We start from the raw sequence: 18,570 nt of genomic DNA on the forward strand, positions 1-18,570 counted from the left end.
TGTGAAAATATTTCAAATATTGCTGTTCTCTTTATTTCAGTTTCTGACAAAATACCCAGAAAATTCAAGCTCCTACGCTTTACAAAAATACGTTCTCTACAAATGTCCCCTTGTAGTCTGTCCGAGAAATCGGCCTAAACAAAACACAGTGTAGTGTTGATTATCCAGTAGCAGCCTCCTTAACGATAAACCCAAACAGTCTCCACATAAAGCTCCACCCACACTCAACATAAATTAATCACAAGATTTTAAATTAGCATCAACAAATATACACGACTGTAGAACATCTACAACAGAGAGGCAGATAAAATTACAAACATCGCTGTTTTTCAAGTGCGACAAGAAGCCTGAACACAACATGTCGTACACTTTTAGAAAACGTGGTTTGGTCCACATGGAACTACACAGTCCACAACAGAACGATTTGAAAAAACAAAACAAACAAACAAAACCCAGAACGCTCAGCACAAGAAAAGGCAACTGAGTTTCTTCAAGCCAGAACAACCTGTCAGCATCTATCTTCTCAAGCCAAAGTGCAAGTGAGCATATGAAGAAGCACCTGAGGAAAACATAAAAATGGGATCAGTCACTTTAATAACCAGAGTTAAAAATAAAAAAGATGTAGGACTGGAAATAGTGGGATGCTGTGTAAGTTATGCAAGTCTTTAAGATGGTGATGATGGCAATATCGGGTTGAAGATATTTTAATCTTCAACCCGACAAATCGCTTTCAGGGATAGCCTAAATTAAATGTTACAATGTGATCAATATTTGCATGTCAATGATCATAAATAAAATGAGGTGTAGATGCCTTTACAGATCAAAACATCATCTGTACTTTAATCAACTGGGTTGTTTAGGACAGTGGTTCCCAAAATGTGGGCCGTGAAGGTAGTGTGGGTGGGTTGTGAACCTTTAGTGATTCATGAAGGTATTGCAAATGGCTCAAGAGGCTATCAAAAAAAAGGCTGATTTTCAATTTTGTAAGTTGACACATTTGAGTTTAAAATGCAATCAAACATATTAAAATAAAGCCATGGCATTAAAATTATCTTACCTAGTTAACATATTGTATATGTGGAAGTAGTTCATCTTACTCTTGTGTCAAAACTGTGATTAAAGGTGTTGTGTGTGCTCCAGATGATTTTGTTTCAGATTTCAAAGTGATGACTTTATTTCAAATTCTTAAGTTTGGGAATGGCTGGTTTAGTGTGTCACAGACTTGATGTTGAGAGTTTGTGTGTCACCTGATGTCACACTCCCCAGCCTCCTCTGCAGGGCTTCCAGTCTGGAGATGTAGTCTGTGAGCGCACGGTCAGGGTCGTAGCTCTGCAGGTGGGAGCAGGTGAGAGCTCCATGGTCACTGGCCGCATGAAACCTGCACAACAGCAACATCAAACATCTAAATTCAGTTTGCCTTCAGCCTTATATATACACTTAAATAAATGCACCACTTTCACCCCTATTTTTCCAAAGTTGAAGTTCAAGGTGTAAGATGTCTACACACACAAAAGGTTTAATTTTCTGAAATATTGTTTATAAATTTGTTCAAACTAGTGCTGGTGATCACTTCACCTTTGCTAAGATAATTTGTCCAGTGCGCAGATGTGCCTTAGATGGGTCAGTATAAAAGGCCACACTAAAGTGTACAGTCTTCTTGAAAATAGACCTTTATTAGGTGAAGAAGCCGGATGGTCCCTGACTTGCGTGGTAACAGGTGATCTTCAGTTGTGAGATTAGTCGGAAACGACATCTGTGGTGTTGTGTGATAAAACTTGTCCTGCCATGAGCCAGAGGTGGGACGAAGTCACCATCAGGTCATAATGACCGCCAATTGTTTGCAAGCTGACTTGAGACTTGACTTGGGACTTGCTTATTCAATGACTTGAGAGTGACTTCATCTCACCTCTGCCATGAGCTGCCTTGGTCCCCCCCCCCCCCCCCGTTTTAAATTACTTTTTAAATTACTGACTAGGGATGGGTATCGAGAACCGGTTCCTTTCGGGTATCGTTAAGAAATGATTCGATCCACCGACATCAATAAGCTTTTTGCTTAACGATTCTGTTATCGGTCCTTCAGAGTCGCCATTATTTTGGCGGGTGTTTGTCAGGAAAATGGTAATTTCTCTACATTGATTACAGACCCTGCAGCGGGTCCGTAATCAACTTTTCTGCGGCTTTGCTTTGAACCTTGAACCAATCGAAGCAGTGGTTCACAGATTGAAACAGTGCTTCGATTGCTTCGTTTATTCTTTCACTTAATTTTCCCCCGCTAAAACCCTAAAGTACATACGTCTGTGAGTATTATTTACCTTTTTTATGTTAAACCGACCTGTTATGGTCTTCTGAAACAGTTGATAGATGTATTTTATAACTTAAAAACGGGAGCGATGCTAACGCGTTAGCATGTCTATGGCATTTTCAATGTTAAAAGTTAGCATTAAGCAGTTGAAGCTGTCATCACGTTCGGATGCATTTGTTTTCAAATTGTAATATTTTTTTAATTTATTTTTGTTTATATATTAATAATCTAATGATTATTACATACAATATATAATTATTATATACAGTTTTAGAGAAAGAGACAAAAAGAACCTGAATAGAAACAACAGAAAATATAAAACCAACTAACAAAGAACATACATAAATAAATAAATACATACATACATACAGAAATAAATAAGTGTTTCCTGTGAATACCTAATGACTCTTACCCCTCCATTTAATGACAATTGAAATTAAACTGTCATTAAATTGAAAATAATTTAATGACAGTTTGTTTCGGTCAAACCATATTTTCAATGTGTTAATTTCTTCAGTGATTTCCTCCAGAACTATCTGCCAAGCTAGAAAACTGCTGCATCCTAGTAAGAGCAGAATACTACTGGAATGAATTTGAATAAGGAAAGTTGGGTTTTTTTCCTCACTAAATGGATGCTGCACTCACTGCAGTTTATCATCTGGAATAGTCCCAGATTGCATTTCAGAGCTTCTAGAATTCAAACATTTTCGTGCAGGTGGTGTTGGGGGTAATTTTGGGTTTCAGCTTTTTTTTTGTTTTTCGCCACTTTCATCCCTGAATATGTCAATCGTGAGTCACTTTTGTGTGGATTAAAATTACTAACTGGGACTCCTGTCTTGTTGCAAGAAAGAAACAAGAATCGCCCTCCGTTCTGTTCACACAGCTCCAAACGCTGCGTGGCTCTCTGCCGAATCAAGTTAGAACGATAGAATCCAGTCGGAATTAATAACTTCAAAGCAAAACAACTTTTTGTTTATTTTTATTTATGTCCAGAGATCAAGGATACAGTGACCAATTTCATATTTATTTACTTTAAGACTCAATGAAATACATAGAAAACCTGTAAAGCCAACTTTTTGTACAAAATTCACAAGAGGTATCGATAAGAGAATCGATAAGGAATCGGATCGATAAGCAGGATCGATAAGCAGAATCGATAATGGCATCGATATCAATAAAATCTTATCAATACCCATCCCTATTACTGACTAGATAAAGTTAGTAATTATTAAACACACACACGCAAAAAACAAAACAGTGCAGTCATTTGTCATTAGTTCTGGTAGTAAGTGGTCTAAAAAAACAAAACTGCACCTGTGGTGCAGGGAGCAGGCTGATCTGGGTGATTCACGCCCACTCCGCCCCCTGCTGCTGGAGACTCCGCCTCCTCCTCTTTCCCTGTACACTTCCACACTGCGCGGATGAAGATAAGGTGAGTCTCTCACATCCGTACCTGAGACAGATGACAAAATCACTTCAGCAATCTAAATTAGCTTCTTTTTTTTCTTTTTTTTTTTTAAATTAAGCCTAAAAACAAGGTCAAGTTTGAATCTACCCATCGCCTGTCCGGCTGCATTTTTGCTGATGGCTCCCGAGGTCACAGAGCTCGTTCCTGTAGCCCTCTGCCATCGCTTAACTAGGAAACGCATTCTGGATGAACAGAAAGCAGATAAAAACAGCTGCATCAACTTCATCACCTCAGCTTTAAAAACAGAGCGAGAAACCCTCAATGGTGAAAACCTGACCTCCCTACCTGGAGAGGGCGATAGAGACTCGGACAGCGGAACGGAAGCGCATCAGCGCTCGGCGGCGCTGGCTGCCAGAGTCCATAGCTGTGAGTGAAGGCCGACCGCCCATCCTGCAGAGGAGGGAGAGCGTGGCTTCCTCACACTCCTGGAAGCCACCCAGCAGTAAGAGGAGATACTTCTTCTGGTAGATCAGCGCCTTCCGGAAGCTTTCTGACCTCAAGTACTTTCCGTACATCCTCTGGAGAGCCGCAGAAAGATGAGCAGATTGTAATCACTCTTATTCATGTTTTCAAGCGTAGTTATTTGACCTTATTTGCTGACCTTTAGAGCGGCATTGTCAGCCTCAGGTCCGGTTATTTCTCGCAGCATGTTGGTCCTGATCTCTCCCCGGAGTCGGGCCACCTGAGCCTGAACTGCATGCAAGGATTTTTCCAAGCGTGTCTTTTCTCGAGTCCAAGCCTCTCTCTCCTGAGAAAGCAGCAAACCTGCTGAGTCCCCAGTCAGGATTCCTCTCCTGCTGCTCAACTGAAGAAGAAAAAATAGCAGCTGAATTTATTCACACAACTGGAAAAAGCAATATTTGAGCCACGTAACTCGTTTTAGGTCTCACAACAGACATATACTCACGCCGCCTCCTGATCCCAGTCCAGCCTGCCGGTAACGGCGGAGCTCTTCTTCCAAATGCAGCGTGTGATTCCTCAGATCGTTTTTCTCTTCAGTTAGGCGGCTGACAAAACCAGTTAGCTCAGCGTTTTGCCTCAGCAGCCTCTCCGTCAGAGAGCTGGAGGAGCCTCCTGCCAGCAGGGAGAATCTCTGAGGGGAAACAACGTGGACGACCGACAGTCAGTCACAGCTACATCTGACCGCTCTACGAGGTCAACTGGAAAGACCGCACAAAAACAACTATCCGATTTCTAGTTGATCTTTTTCACCTATACGGACCCAAAGGGGCTCCGCTATGTGGTGGAGGTGGTAGCATGCAGCACTATAGTGCATGGACCCAGACCTTGCTTCAAAACTACTTTCATGACATTAAAGCAACAGCGTGTAAGATTTGAGGTCACCTAGCGGTGAGGTGCAGGACTACATTATACTGTTGCCAGCCATGATTTTATTGCCCCGGTAACGGGAATTCATGCTCCCTTGCCTTCTCGTGATAAATAATATGTATGTTCCTTTTGGGCTACTGTATCAACATGGCAGCCTCCATATGAGGCTCCAATGCAGATATGAAGGGCTCATGTAAATCATATGAAAATGGGCATTAATTGTTGCAGGTAATTCTACAAAAATGAACAGATGGTCATGAATGCCATGTGAAACTCCTGCACTGAAATCCTGTACTGAACCTAACCTGCAACATCAAGCCCAAACTCAAACTTGTGCAAGTTCTCTGTAAGTTATAGCTACAGTAGTACGTTTCATAACAGTCCTGTACATTTTTTTAGGCATTATTAAATATACTGTATTTCATAGACTCTGCCTCCTGGTGGTCACAATTTGAGTAGAAACACAGCTAACTTTAAACTCACCTACGGTTTCGGTGAGGTGACCTTATGTACTAAGTTTTACGATAACATACAAAATCTTTGTCAAGATATCATATACGCAAACCCAAACACACACACAAAGTTGAGCAGTTCCTAGACCCGCTCTGCCTTTGAACGATAAACATTTTCTAACCTCAGCAACGGGTACACTCTGGAACTGCTGCAGCATAGTGATGACCTCATCAATGCTGGACTGGACCCAGGTCAAATCTTCACTATTGACCTCAGTGGTTAAACTACACAAAAAGAGCAGCCATCAGTTAGAACAGATTACATTATTACATTAGAACATCCCGCTTGCTGACATCATCAGCTGTATTAACGCTGACCTGCCGGGAGTTTTGCTTGTGATGTTGTGGATCTTTGAGGAAATGAGGTGGAGTTTGTCAACCATACGATGGTGGCCTTGGCCTGATCCACCGATGTGACCTGACTGAGTAATCTCCAGGTGAGTGGGCATACTGAGGCTCACTGATGGATCATTTCTGCTCTTCTGCTCGAACACCCAGTCTTTGGTGCGGTCAGTGGGATCACTGCGCCACCCAACCTAACATATGGACAGAGACGACGAGGTGTTATGAAAGTAGATCGATTTAGTCAGACTACTGAGAGTCTTGTAACATGTTCACACTCACGTTGTGATTGTCTGAGTGCAGTGCTCCTCCTTCATCGCTGCCTCCTCCTCCTCTCTGGCCATCTAAGTGGACTAATCTCTCCTCCAGTTGCTCCTTTTCATTCTGTAACCTCCTACTTCTCTCCAGTTCCCTTTCCAGCTGCTCCTGGGCTTCAGAAAGTCGCGTTTCGAAGTTCTCCAGTTGGCTCCGAACCTCGAGTAGCGCCTCCTGGTCTCGTCTTGACCCCTGACTCACTGAAGTCAGCTGTGCCTCTTTTCGTATCACTTCTAGCCTCTGGGCCTCTAACTGACTGAGGACATGCACCACCTAGGAATTGTGGGTAAACAAGTTTAAAAAAAAGCACAATTCTGCTGAGGAAAGCAAGTTTTAACTATTAAGTAAAGCCTTGTTTATATTGTGCTGCGTATACGTAATCACAGCGAAAAGGCGTTTATACTGAAGCATTCTGTTGCAATATCCCCCAAAACAGCAGCTGGCAGTCATGAGCAGCTAATCTGTGAAAACAGTTGACTGAAGGCAGACAATAAAAAAAAATACTCTAGCAGCAGGAGGCAGTTGTACTTGCAAGCATGAATTTAACCTAATTCGTAAATTTGTTGAAGTTAAATAGTTAAATAAATTTGTTGAAGTTAAATAGTAAAAATATAAACTAAAATACTAAAGGATGAAGAAAGATCAATAATTCATATATATATATATGTGTGTGTATGTGTGTGTATATATAAAAACAAACACACAAACTTACAGTATCACCAAAATATGCTTCTGACGTTGGGCTCGCTCGCTTTCTTCACCTCCACTTGCTTAACAGATGGTTGTTAGCTGGTAAGATTTCAATCTGTGTGTTTTTTTCCGATGCTGTTTAGATATTTATGGAGCATGTTCCTGTCCGACTTGGTTTTTGTAATCATGTTTTAAGTTTCCTGGTTTGTAACAAAAATACACGTTGTGGACCGATGGTCATGGTAACCTGTCCGATATGAGAAAATATCTGACCGGTAATCAGCCAATCAGAGTGCACGTAGCATCGCAGCCAAATAATAACAGTATTTAAAAAAAACTGTTTGTTTTCAAACGATATCACATTTTTGACTTCGTTCCGAGGCAGTAATTTTTTGTATTATTTTTACATATTAAAAAAAAAAATCAGGGGATACTCAAGTTATGCCCAACAAAGGTTATTCACATCATTTATCAAGGCGACTCATCCCAGTGAAACAAACCTGATCACGATTCATGTGATGTTTTAGATTTTATACTCCGACTTGCACTCACAGTGAACATCACAAATATCTCACCTGTGTGTGTTTGTCGTCGAGCTCCCTTTGCATTCTTTCTAGAAGGCTCCCCTCTTCATTGAGCCCACTTCTGTCCTCCTCCACTTGCTCCTCCTTGGATGTACCACGTTGGCGCAGCTCCTGCTCTCTCGCCAGGGCGATGCTCATTTCCTGGGCCTTGGCTCTCTCTGTCTCCAGTTGCACCTGTAGCTCCTGGAGGTGCCGGCGGAGGTTCAGGAGCTCCTGGTCAGCCTGCAAAGCGAGCTGAGAGGAGTCCTGACGTTCCTGCTCCAAGGCCGAGGTCAGTTGGGCCACGTGGCTCTTGAGCTCTTCCACAGTGAGGTGCAAGTCCTTGGAGGAAAATGTAGAAAGAAAAAAAAACAAACTGTTTAAAGTCATTAAAGTAAATAAATGAGGAGTTAATGTCTGAAAAATATGAACAGGTAAGACAAATCACTGCCGCCTCAGGGATCTGACCTCCAGTTCTTCTCTCTTGCTTTCTTCACTTCTTCCTGTTCTACACTTCTCCCTCTCCACAGTCCACTGAAGCTCTCTGATTCTTTTCTTCTCGTCAGACAGCTGGTCGTTCAGAGTGTCCACCTCAGCAGCCTTCTGAGATACTTCACTCCTGTGAACAAGATAATCATCTTATCAAAGGCATTTCAAATTATAAATCAACAATATGTAATTCTGATATTGAAATTTACTCCTTGGAACTGGACAATCACAAAGCAACCACACTCCAAATAATTTACTGTTTTAGAATAATGTTTGAGTTTTTGTTTTGAGACTATTAAAGGAAACTAGGGATAAAGATTTTTTAATAACATCTTCAATATATCTCTATCATTAAATTGCTCAACTGAACAAATGCAGAACTTTAACTTAAACCCTGCTGTTTATTCTGGTGTTATGATGGTTCTGTACAAAGAGTATATACTTATTCTTTCAAGCATCTGTTAAAATATCATCATTAGCACACAACATAAACATCTAATAGCGTTAGCATATTAACATAAGATGCTTTTATTGGCTCATCACTAGCCTTTGATAAAATTACACCACAATACCATGACATACACAACAAGAGTGCTCTGACAGCACAATGTCCCCTACTGGCAAATGCTGCTTTGGTACAACTGCTTGCTACATTATGATCATAAATGAAGAACTTGTACCAAGTTTCACAAAATTCATCCTAAATGTGAGAGGAGTTGATTTAAGAATGCAGGCACCCACTCATGAAACTGACAGAGTCTAGATTTGTTAATCAAGTGCCATAACTCTGGTAAAATGAGCCCAACTCGAACAATATGATATTATGCGTATTACCAACCTATAACAAGGACTTGCACAAAGTTTCATGAAATTCTTTCTTAAAATGAGAGAGGAGGTGATATCAGAATGCAGACACCCTTTTTGTGACTGACGGACAGACGGACATCGCCACGACATAATACTCCTTTGAGCCTTCGGCCAGCGGGGGATAGAAATGTGTGATAACCTTCCCTGAGTGATAGCTATAGCAAGACAGTTGTCAATTAAGGATTACATACAGGTCAAATAAAAAAAAAAAAGATGCTTCAATCCTGCTGAAAAGAATATCAATACCATCACTTGTCTCATTATAAAGATCACAATAAAGGTATAGTTTGCACCATCTATGGTCCAAAATTAAAAATGATGAAAAAAAGACCAATTTCAAATGTACAGGGGTTAAAAAATATAGCTGGTCCAATTTTGGAAGGAGGTGATACAAATTACTGACTGAAATAATAGGTCTTTAAAAAGGTACAGTTTTGGCTCTTCTGTTCTGCAAAGGAAATGGCAAACAAGATCAAGCAAAAGGGCAACTTTTGATTCAGAAAACATAGCTGGTGCGACATCTAGTGGCAGGAAAAAAAATAAACTAATGGCACCTGGCTCTAGAGCTTCCCTTACACAAGTCTATCACACATTTTTGTGGCATTGGTCACCAACTCGGCTCCCGGGGGCCAGTTGTCCTGCCTGTTTCCCATGTCTCCTTGCTACAACTACAGCTGATTAATTAAGTCTGGTGTTTCCTAGCTCTGGATGCAGCAAGAAGAGTTGGAAAACATGCTGGGCAGGTGGCCTCCAGGAGCCAAGTTGGTGACCCCAAGAATCTGGGGAATGCAAAAATGACAAGGAAGATGGGATAAAATTTCCAGATGCCCCAAGGACTACGAGATGGTGAAGAAGCATCGCGTCTCACCTAAGTGTGTCCAGCTCTTTGAGGTATTTATGCTGCGCCTTAAGCGTAGTCTCCAACTCCAGTTTGGTCTGAGACAATTCACATTTCAGCTCCTCCACCAACAGCCTGTTAGCCTCAGCAGCACCACCTCCTCTCTGCTCCTGCACACTAGATTCACCAGGCATCGACACCACAGGCTTGGCACCTGAGAGACAACAATTTAGACTGCGTCATTCACAAAAAGACATCAAACCATCTCACTGTGGCACCTGGCCATTAAAAAATAAGAAAATAACAGTGTGCTGTTTCACCTTGATGGAGTTGCTGTAGTTGATTACGGAGTTGCTGAATCTCAGAGATGAGGCTGGACCTTTCGGCAGTGTGAAGAGTTGACATGGCCTCTCTGTGCTCGGCGTCCTGGATGAAGATCACAAACACCCATTTGGTTATTGAACAGCTCAAACGCTCACCAGATTTAGTGGGTTTGACAGCATTCCATTTTTTTTTTTTTTTAAATCATGCTACAGCAATGTTATTAGATACGTTTTTAAAAATAAAGTACACCTGGGAAAATGAATGCATTAATTGTTAAACATTAATAAAGTGCATCAACTTCTGTAAGGCTGAGAATGTCAACGCAAAAACCAATGAATTGACAGCACAATAAGTCGTTTATGTCGCAGCCCAATATTAACATTCATTAATCATCAAGGTGATGTGTGAATCTTTCCATCTCTTGAGGTGTTATTTCCAGACGTAAAATTAAGTTTATGTTTTTTTTCCTGTTATTACAGTCCAGGTCTTGTTTTTCCAGCTGCATTTGGAATCCGTGTTTATTCTTCCTGACCTGTTCAGCCAGCTGGCGCTCTAAGTGATTGAGGTGGATGATGGCGTCACTGGTGTCCAGCAGGTCGAGCTGGCTGTAGAGGGCGTTTTTCAGGATGCTCCGCTCCCTCACAAACACCAGCCGCACAGCATCGAGGAGCTCCTGGCGCCAATCCGCAGTGTCAGAAGCCTGACACACAACAGACACACACACAAGATTAGGTAACAAAGCTAAGTGTTGTATGAAGGTATTTTGGTGACTGCAGCCCACCTGTGTTTCCCCGTCTTTCTTCATCTGGGTGATAAGGTCTTTGAGAGCCTCCACGTTTGCCAGCAAATCCTGTCTCTCCTTGGCCCATCCTTGGATATGGAGCTGGCTGGTCGGTTCACCTTCCGAGAGAGGAAGCTCCGACAGAGAAAGAACCTGCATGCCCTCCTGGTGCACCTCACGGAGCAATGTCTAAATACGCAGACAGAGGCGGGGTTACTTTAATTCTTTTAAATTTCACAATCAAAATACAGAAACAGTGTTTGTGTGGAGAAATTCTGTAGACTGGTCACTGAAGGAAACAAGAAAGATCACAGCACTCATCAGTCAGACAGAACAACCTAATAATTTGAGAAAACAACTGTAACCCTTCAGACATTATTAATGTGTACACAACAGATGAATACATCTTCAAGATGATATCCGTATATCTATTCTCTGATCACGACCAGCGGCAACAACTGGAGCTTGTACCTTGATCCGATCAGGCAATGGATCATCAGGCTCTCTTCTTGCACCTTCGGGTGTTGTCCTGAATTCTTGCTGCAAGCTTGGGAGGTCATATCCAGTCCGCTGGCTGTAGTCTGAGCTGCTGTCTGTGAAGGGAATCAAACACTGGTAATGGAGCCCAACTACAGAGCATTCATAAAGTCAAGGGTCACTGAAATAAAACACTTATCTGAGAAAAAGAGGTCTAAAAACATATTTGTGCGCTCATGGGTCTGTTGGCCTAACAATGAGGTGTGGTAAGGCATGGACTCAAAGTGACTGCATCTGAGAACACCAAAAACCTGGTTGAAAGTCAAATGGATGGTATTCGTGGCAGCTATAGGGAGCAATGCTGAGCTGTACTACGTGCCTTGTATAAGCAGGTTCACAATGCATGCACACCCTGTTTGTACATGAAACGAAACTGACTTGAAAACTATTTGGCCAAACAGAAGTACACACTTGGTGGGGGTGGGGGGATAAAAATAAAACAACTTCACCCAACTGCTTCGGTGCTTCACCTCAGGAAGCTTTGGTGGCCATTACCCACTGAGAGACTGACAGATTTGGTTAAGATCTGCGAACTTGCCAGAAAACCTCTCATTTATGCTCATGTTCTTAACAGCAGGGCTCTGTGCACCTGGCACACTCTAGCTGTTAAAACAAATTATAGGTGTCATGCCATTTAAATAGCAAAAATGAGTCACACACACTGCAAATGGACTTGCACCAAATGTAGTACACTGCATCATAGATCATTAAGGTAGGACCCTTAAAGTATGTTTTTAAGGCATTTAATCACAGAAACTCAAAAGAAAAAAGAAATACAGGGGAAAAACATTATGTCCTCATTTTTAGTTTTAGGTAATGTAAAATTCATTCTTGTTTTAGTCAATTAAAATTCAGTTTGAAGCATGAAAGGGCTTCATCTTACCACTGGTGTAGCCGTCTTTGAACAGTGAAGCAGGACGGTCTGGTCTTGATAAAGGGCCCTACAAATAAAAAAAACAAAAAACTAGAGTCAAGTACTATTTTCACTGTATTATAAATTGAAATTTTAATGATAAAATGCATGTTTTCTCAAATGTTAGAACAGTGTTTCTCAACTCGGTCTTCAAGTAACACCGAACCTACACATTTTCCATCTCTCCTTGCTCTGCCACAAGCTGATGAGCTCATTCAGGTGTGCTCAGCCCATGAAGGACTAACAGACACTTGCAGAACCACTGTGTTTGAAGTTTCACTTTCAAAATATAATGGTGTATAAAAGATATTTTGTAATTTCTGAAAAGTGACCAAGACCATTTGGTGTCCTCACCTCACCAGAGCGCAGCTTGTCAATAATCGCCTTAAGAGCCTTGCACTCGTCCTCCAGTGCCTGTGTGTCTCTGCGTAGGATCTCACTCTCTGAAATGTGTCGAGCCTCCATGTCTAGGATTTCTGCAGCGTGGAGTTCCTGCATCTGAACAATCTTCTCCTGAAACTCTCCAATCACCTCGTCCATCTCTTCTTTGGTGGTAGTTGGTGCAGGCTTGTTGTCAGGACCAAGGTCAGACATTTGTACAGCATCAGTCTGTGTGAACGAGTCTGTTACAGCCACGCGATGCCGCTCAGAGAAACTGTTTTGCACAGGGCTCGGAATTTTGCTGGAGGACTGGCTGGAAGAAGAAGAGGTTTTTCTGGAGACTGATGGCTTATCTTTGGCACTGCTTCCCTTTACAGTCAGCTGTTTTCCTCCTTTCCGTTTGGGCTGGATTGTGGAGGCGGAAGAAGCAGAAGAATGGATTTGGGGAGATGGAGAAGGGGATTTAGAAGCTAAGTCTGTTGCCTTGGTCAGAGCTGTCCGTGCCTCTTGGAGCTCCTTGTTGAGGTTCGAAACAGAAACCTCACGGGTCTGGAGGTCATTCTGAAGTTTCTCATTTTGCTGCCTGGAGCTGTTTAGTTCTTCTTTGGTGGTATCCATGTTCTTTCTGACCTCTTGGAGCTCCTCTTTGAGATTACATAAAGAAACTTCCTGCTCTTGAAGGTCTTCCTGAAGTTGTTCAGCATGCTGCCTGGAGCTGTGAAGTTCTTCTTTGGTGGCGTCCACAGTCTGTATGACTTCTTCAAGCTCCTCTCTGAGCTTACAAATGGAGAGTTCACGCACTTGAACATCATCCTCAAGTTTCTCACTATGCTGCTTGGACCTGCAAAGTTCCTCTTTGGTGGCATCCATAGTCTTTCCGATTTCTTCAAGCTCCTCTCTGAGCTTACAAATGGAGAGTTCACGCACTTGAACATCACCCTCAAGTTTCTCACTATGTTGCTTAGAGGTGCAAAGTTCTTCTTTGATGGCATCCATAGTCTTTCTGACTTCTTCAAGCTCCTCTCTGAGCTTACAAATGGAGAATTCACGCACTTGAACATCATTCTCAAGTTTCTCAATATGCTGCTTGGAGCTGCAGAGTTCTTCTTTGGTGGAATCCATAGTTTTACTCACTTCTTCGAGCTCCTCTCTGAGTTTACAAATAGAGTCTTCGCGCACTTGAAGGTCATTCACAAGTTTCTCAATATGCTGCTTGGAGCTACTGAGTTCTTCTTTGGTAGTGGAACCATCTTTTCTGAGCTCCTGGAGCTCTTGCAGAAGCTCCATCATGCTGGCTCCATCATCTTTAGCAGTGACGTGCTAGAAGAAATGGCAGAAAGTGTCTCAATCATGTAAAAAGTGATACACTCATAATGGCAGCAAACAAATTAAATGGAGCTGTTTCCTACATACCTGATTTAGCTCATCTTTAAGGTGTGCAATGGTAATTTCCCTCTCCTTAAAAAAATAGAGATAAGAACTGTATAAATCATTAATATTAATTAAAATCAAATAACTTTTTACCTCCATTGCCAAAAATAAACACATCTAGGAGCTGTCTAACTTGGTGGTACTTGTGATAGATGGGAATATGATATCTTGACATAGACTTCATGTATCAAAGTATATTTCAATTATAATTCTGGCGTACAGGGTGCAGGGTCTCTGAAGCCTAGTGTATGACAGAACTCCACAAGGTCTTCGTGGATCTTTGATCAAACTTGCTAAAACTGCACAAGTTTGAGGTTGGGTGGTATTAGGGTTAGATTAGCATTCCCCCCCCCCCCCCCCCCCCCCCCTTGAATGTTTGGTTAATTATATACCTGCAGCAGCTCCTGCAGCTTCTCGCAGCTCTCCCTGAAGCTGTTCAGCTCCTCTTTGGTGGTAGCTGCTTCATTCTGAGCCTTTGCAAGTTCCTTTCGAAGCTCAGAGATCTTTCCTTCCTCGCTGCTACCAGACAATACCTACGAGAGTGAAAGGAGTCTAAACCTGCTAGTATGTACGAGTGCCTGTGAAAAAAGGTCAAAAACAGTATGAATGGTAGACAAACAGATAATGGTCAAAAGACATACCCTTTGAGGCTGATCCTTGAGCCGTTCCATTGTTGCAGTTTTCTCCTAGAAAGAACAGCACACTCTTATCGATGTCAAATCTCAGAAATACTCAGAAGTGACCTGAACATAGAGAAACTGTTTTATACAACATACTTTGAGTTCCTCTTGGAGTCTACTGCAGTTCTCCTTGTAGTTACTGAGCTGTTCTTCAGTGGTCGACGCCTCATCTCTGACCTCCTGCAACTCCTGAAGAAGCTCTGACACAGGTGGCTGGCCATCGGCAGACATGGACCGATAACAAGGGCATACAGATTCAAATTAATCTAAAACTCAGTTTATCTGCACACAGTTGACATTAATCTAGATTTAGGGAATTCTCTGACAGCTGTCACTCAATCCAGCAGTTAAACAAGCAGTACTGCTAAAGCTATAGTTATTGGATTTATTGGGCACCGTAGTCTCGTTTGAGGGTGGGCAAGTAAGGGTTAAAATGAAAGCGCATATGAAACTTCCGGGGACAGTTTCAGTATCATTATCCACATTAAATTGCACTAACACTTAGCGACACAATCTCTCCCATTTGCCTCGTCTTCCCTTCTCTGGGAACTGAAAAAAAAACCCCTGCACTTTTCACGACTGCTTCGGTGACTGCAGCCAAAAACAAAACAGTACGCCATATTTCCGTGTGAACTGATGCTGTGTTTATGTTGCACAATGGCAGGTTGCCCCCGGAAGTGGTCAAATCACATGGTATCGTGCAGGGTTTCAAACGAGACTGTGCTGCTCCTTTGGTTTATGGATTTTTCTGGGACTCACGGGCCAGAGTTGGTGGAGGAGGGAAACAAAAACAAACATAGCTTGAAGGGTCGGCGCGTTAAAACAAAATAATATTCAAAGTTTAAATAATAATTGTTTTTAGGAATTGATGGGTTCGACTTTTTAATAAAAAATTACGGAGCAAGACCAAAATTTTATACTTTTATTATAAACAAACACATCTGCTGCAGAGCTGTGGCATTTCTTCTGAGCAGACCATGATTTTTTTTGCTGACTTTAAAATCAAGTCACCTCGGCAGAAAATCACAATAATATAATCTTTACACCCATCGAGCGTGTGTGCATGGCCGGGCTGTACGTGCACAGCAGGTCCACACATAAAACTTAATTGTACTGGAAGGAGCGGCTCCTCCATGGCTGAACAGGACATGGTCAGCGTGTGTGCACGGCCGGACTGCGCATGCACAGCTCGTCCATGCATTAAAACAATTCCATCAGATGGCACGGCTCCTCCATGGCCGGACAGAACACACGGCCACCGCGATCCTTTGGAAGCACTCCAATAAGAATACAGTTTAATCTATAATGTAGAGTCATTCCTGAGTTTTGACATTTCTGGGCTACACACCAAGTAGTCGGCAGGAAAAATTTTAAAAAGCGCCTTGGGGCAATTTTTTTTCCACTAAGTCCGCAATTTTTAGAGCAACTGGCAGAGCTGTAAACCAATAAATCCAATAACTATGACCTAAAGATTTTCTGAATACATTACAGAACAACCGCTAGCTTTCAACTAAATTTAAAAGTTGTAACTTTTGGACAATACCTTTTAGTTTGCACTCTGATATCACGAATCTTATCATTTGCAATTAGTTATGAATATTTTAAATTGGCCAATACAAAATCAAGGCAAAATCTTTTGGATTTCATAAAGCTGTAGTTTAATAAAATTACATGAACAGGGTTTTCCCATTAGTATTCCATTCCATTAAAACATAATATCAATGGTGCTACTGCTAGTAGTCTTAAAAACTGTATTGTGATGATGTCTGATTGTGTATATCAATAAATTTAAATTTGTTTCTCAAAGAGATACTAAAACTTGAAAGACATTTTCTCAACTCGTCCTGCTATTTTGGAATCAACTGAATTTTCCCATCATATACTTGTAAGACTTCGTGGTCATAAGTGTACCTCAACAAACAGGGTTGTTCTCTGGGTTGTCTTCCTCTTCATCTGACTCAGCAGGTCCATGAGCACAGCCAGTCTCCTTTCATACTCCATCACCTCCTCCTCAGAGCTGGAGAGCAGCTGCTTCTGGAGCTCCTGATCTTTCTGCATCCCACTGAGACCCACCTCTAGTTCACGGAGCTTCTGTGTCAAATGGACAACCTTCCCAGTGGGAGCTTGCCTAGCTTGACCCAAGTTACTGAAATCCAATTGGGGAATAGTAAAGTTGTCAAAGTCGACAACTTGTGGCTCCACTGGTCTGTGCAGATCCTTCTCAGACCCTTGTGACGCCTGCTGCTGGAAAGCCTCAAGAGTGGCCTGACTGACGATTGCTGCAGCCATTCTCTCACTCAGATTTTCCTCTAGACTGGAGACTTTTGTTTGGAGACCACCTGCTTGGCTTTGCGTTTGCTCTGCAAGGAGCCGACAGCGGGCTAGCTCATAGTCTTTTTCACCAACCAAGTCCTCCAATTCTTGAATGCGAAGCGTCAACTCTTCCACTCTGGATGTTGCACTTTGTTCTAATGCTTGCACTTCAGCCTGCAAGACTACAAGGTGAGCGTTTTTTTCCCTGAGAACTTCTATAAGTTCACGCTCCAAGCTCCCTGATTTTTCACTTTCAGCAAATGCCGCTGAACTTTCTTGCAATTGCTGATACATCTCCCTCAGCTTGCTGTGCTCTGTTTGCAGGGCAACAAGCTCTTTGCTGGCCAGGTCCATTCTGTGCTTCATGTCATCATATTCCTCTTGACATGGCCCTGACTCTCTGCTCTTTGATTCGTCATCTTCTTCGGCAGTCTGCTTCTGCTCGATGTTTGCCAGTTCCTGCTGGAGTTTGTCAATGACTGCGTTCAGTTGATCGAGCTCCTCCACATTATTCACCTTTAAGCGTTCTTGTTCGCTCCGCATGCACTCCACTTGGGACTCCAATTCTTTTATCAGCTCATCTCGCGCATCAATTTCCTAAATAGTGCAAAAGACATTATCAGACTATAAAAGTGTAAAAACATCACAAGTCCACGGCCATCTCACGTTACTGCATGCACCTCGGAGTCCCAATTGTGCCAAAAAGATTCTTTTGGCATAAAATTAATGCAGATTCATGTAGATTTTTATTGTTTTTTTTTAAACAGTTTCTGAAGATGACCTCATGATATGGCACAACAGAGACGCAGAGATTTAATTAGTACCCACATGTAAGGAACTCATCACCTTAGACACGGACAATTAGGTTGTAAGTCTATTTACCAAGATGATACAACAAAGTCCAGAAAAAAGAAAATCAACACAAGCAAAATGAATGGACAGGAAACCAATGGCTGCACACACAATGATCCACTACCACGGAGCTATGCATTCTCAAAACACAGCTGGTCTCTCGATTATGCATACTGTGTTACCTTGTTATCAGAGGATGTTTCCATGTGTTGGAGCTTAGTGATCTGTTCATTAAGAAGTGCTATTTCCCTGTCCTTGTCCTCCATCACCTTCAAAAGTCAGAAATTATAAGCCACGGCTATTAGTAACCACTCAGAGTCAACCGTGTGGCGGACGTCTGAAAATGCATCAACCCCGAGTTAAAGAGGGAAAGTGCCAGTCGTGGCAACAATCTTTCCTTCAATAGCTAACAACAACAAAAATAATAAAGAAATTAATTTAAGAAGACATCATGAACTAAACTATTCCTGCAGTGTGCAAACAGAAATGCAATCATATTTTATCAACTAGGGTGTAGCTCAGAACCGTCAGTCTGCAAATGCGAAGGAACGGTTTTTGATTGCAAAAACTTATTAAAGCGAGTGTTATAAATGGGCAGCGAAAGATTTTCTGGAAAAATAAGCAACCACATTAGAAAAAAAAA

General features: G+C 42.0%; 1 protein-coding gene across 2 annotated transcripts in view; it reads right to left on the reverse strand.

The window, feature by feature from the left end:
* akap9 (A kinase (PRKA) anchor protein 9) overlaps window positions 1-18,570 on the reverse strand; it is a 106,381-nt gene continuing 87,811 nt past the window's right edge. For both annotated transcript variants that reach the window (XM_034160639.1, XM_034160638.1), the window contains exons 32-56: window positions 18,110-18,196; window positions 16,674-17,672; window positions 14,859-14,996; window positions 14,724-14,768; window positions 14,475-14,615; window positions 14,065-14,109; window positions 12,625-13,971; window positions 12,241-12,298; window positions 11,292-11,413; window positions 10,821-11,009; window positions 10,572-10,739; window positions 10,036-10,141; window positions 9,746-9,929; window positions 7,990-8,140; window positions 7,534-7,863; window positions 6,236-6,541; window positions 5,930-6,147; window positions 5,734-5,836; window positions 4,678-4,863; window positions 4,372-4,575; window positions 4,056-4,288; window positions 3,858-3,952; window positions 3,617-3,755; window positions 1,248-1,378; window positions 1-559 (exon numbers count right to left, since the gene is read on the reverse strand). In XM_034160639.1, the coding sequence (XP_034016530.1) occupies window positions 516-559; window positions 1,248-1,378; window positions 3,617-3,755; window positions 3,858-3,952; window positions 4,056-4,288; window positions 4,372-4,575; window positions 4,678-4,863; window positions 5,734-5,836; window positions 5,930-6,147; window positions 6,236-6,541; window positions 7,534-7,863; window positions 7,990-8,140; window positions 9,746-9,929; window positions 10,036-10,141; window positions 10,572-10,739; window positions 10,821-11,009; window positions 11,292-11,413; window positions 12,241-12,298; window positions 12,625-13,971; window positions 14,065-14,109; window positions 14,475-14,615; window positions 14,724-14,768; window positions 14,859-14,996; window positions 16,674-17,672; window positions 18,110-18,196 (5,769 nt within the window). In that variant the 3' untranslated portion in view covers window positions 1-515. The remainder of the gene's footprint in view (window positions 560-1,247; window positions 1,379-3,616; window positions 3,756-3,857; window positions 3,953-4,055; window positions 4,289-4,371; window positions 4,576-4,677; window positions 4,864-5,733; window positions 5,837-5,929; window positions 6,148-6,235; window positions 6,542-7,533; window positions 7,864-7,989; window positions 8,141-9,745; window positions 9,930-10,035; window positions 10,142-10,571; window positions 10,740-10,820; window positions 11,010-11,291; window positions 11,414-12,240; window positions 12,299-12,624; window positions 13,972-14,064; window positions 14,110-14,474; window positions 14,616-14,723; window positions 14,769-14,858; window positions 14,997-16,673; window positions 17,673-18,109; window positions 18,197-18,570) is intronic.

This window comes from Thalassophryne amazonica, chromosome 20 (genome assembly GCF_902500255.1).
Source record: "Thalassophryne amazonica chromosome 20, fThaAma1.1, whole genome shotgun sequence".
Taxonomy (NCBI): Eukaryota; Metazoa; Chordata; class Actinopteri; order Batrachoidiformes; family Batrachoididae; genus Thalassophryne; species Thalassophryne amazonica.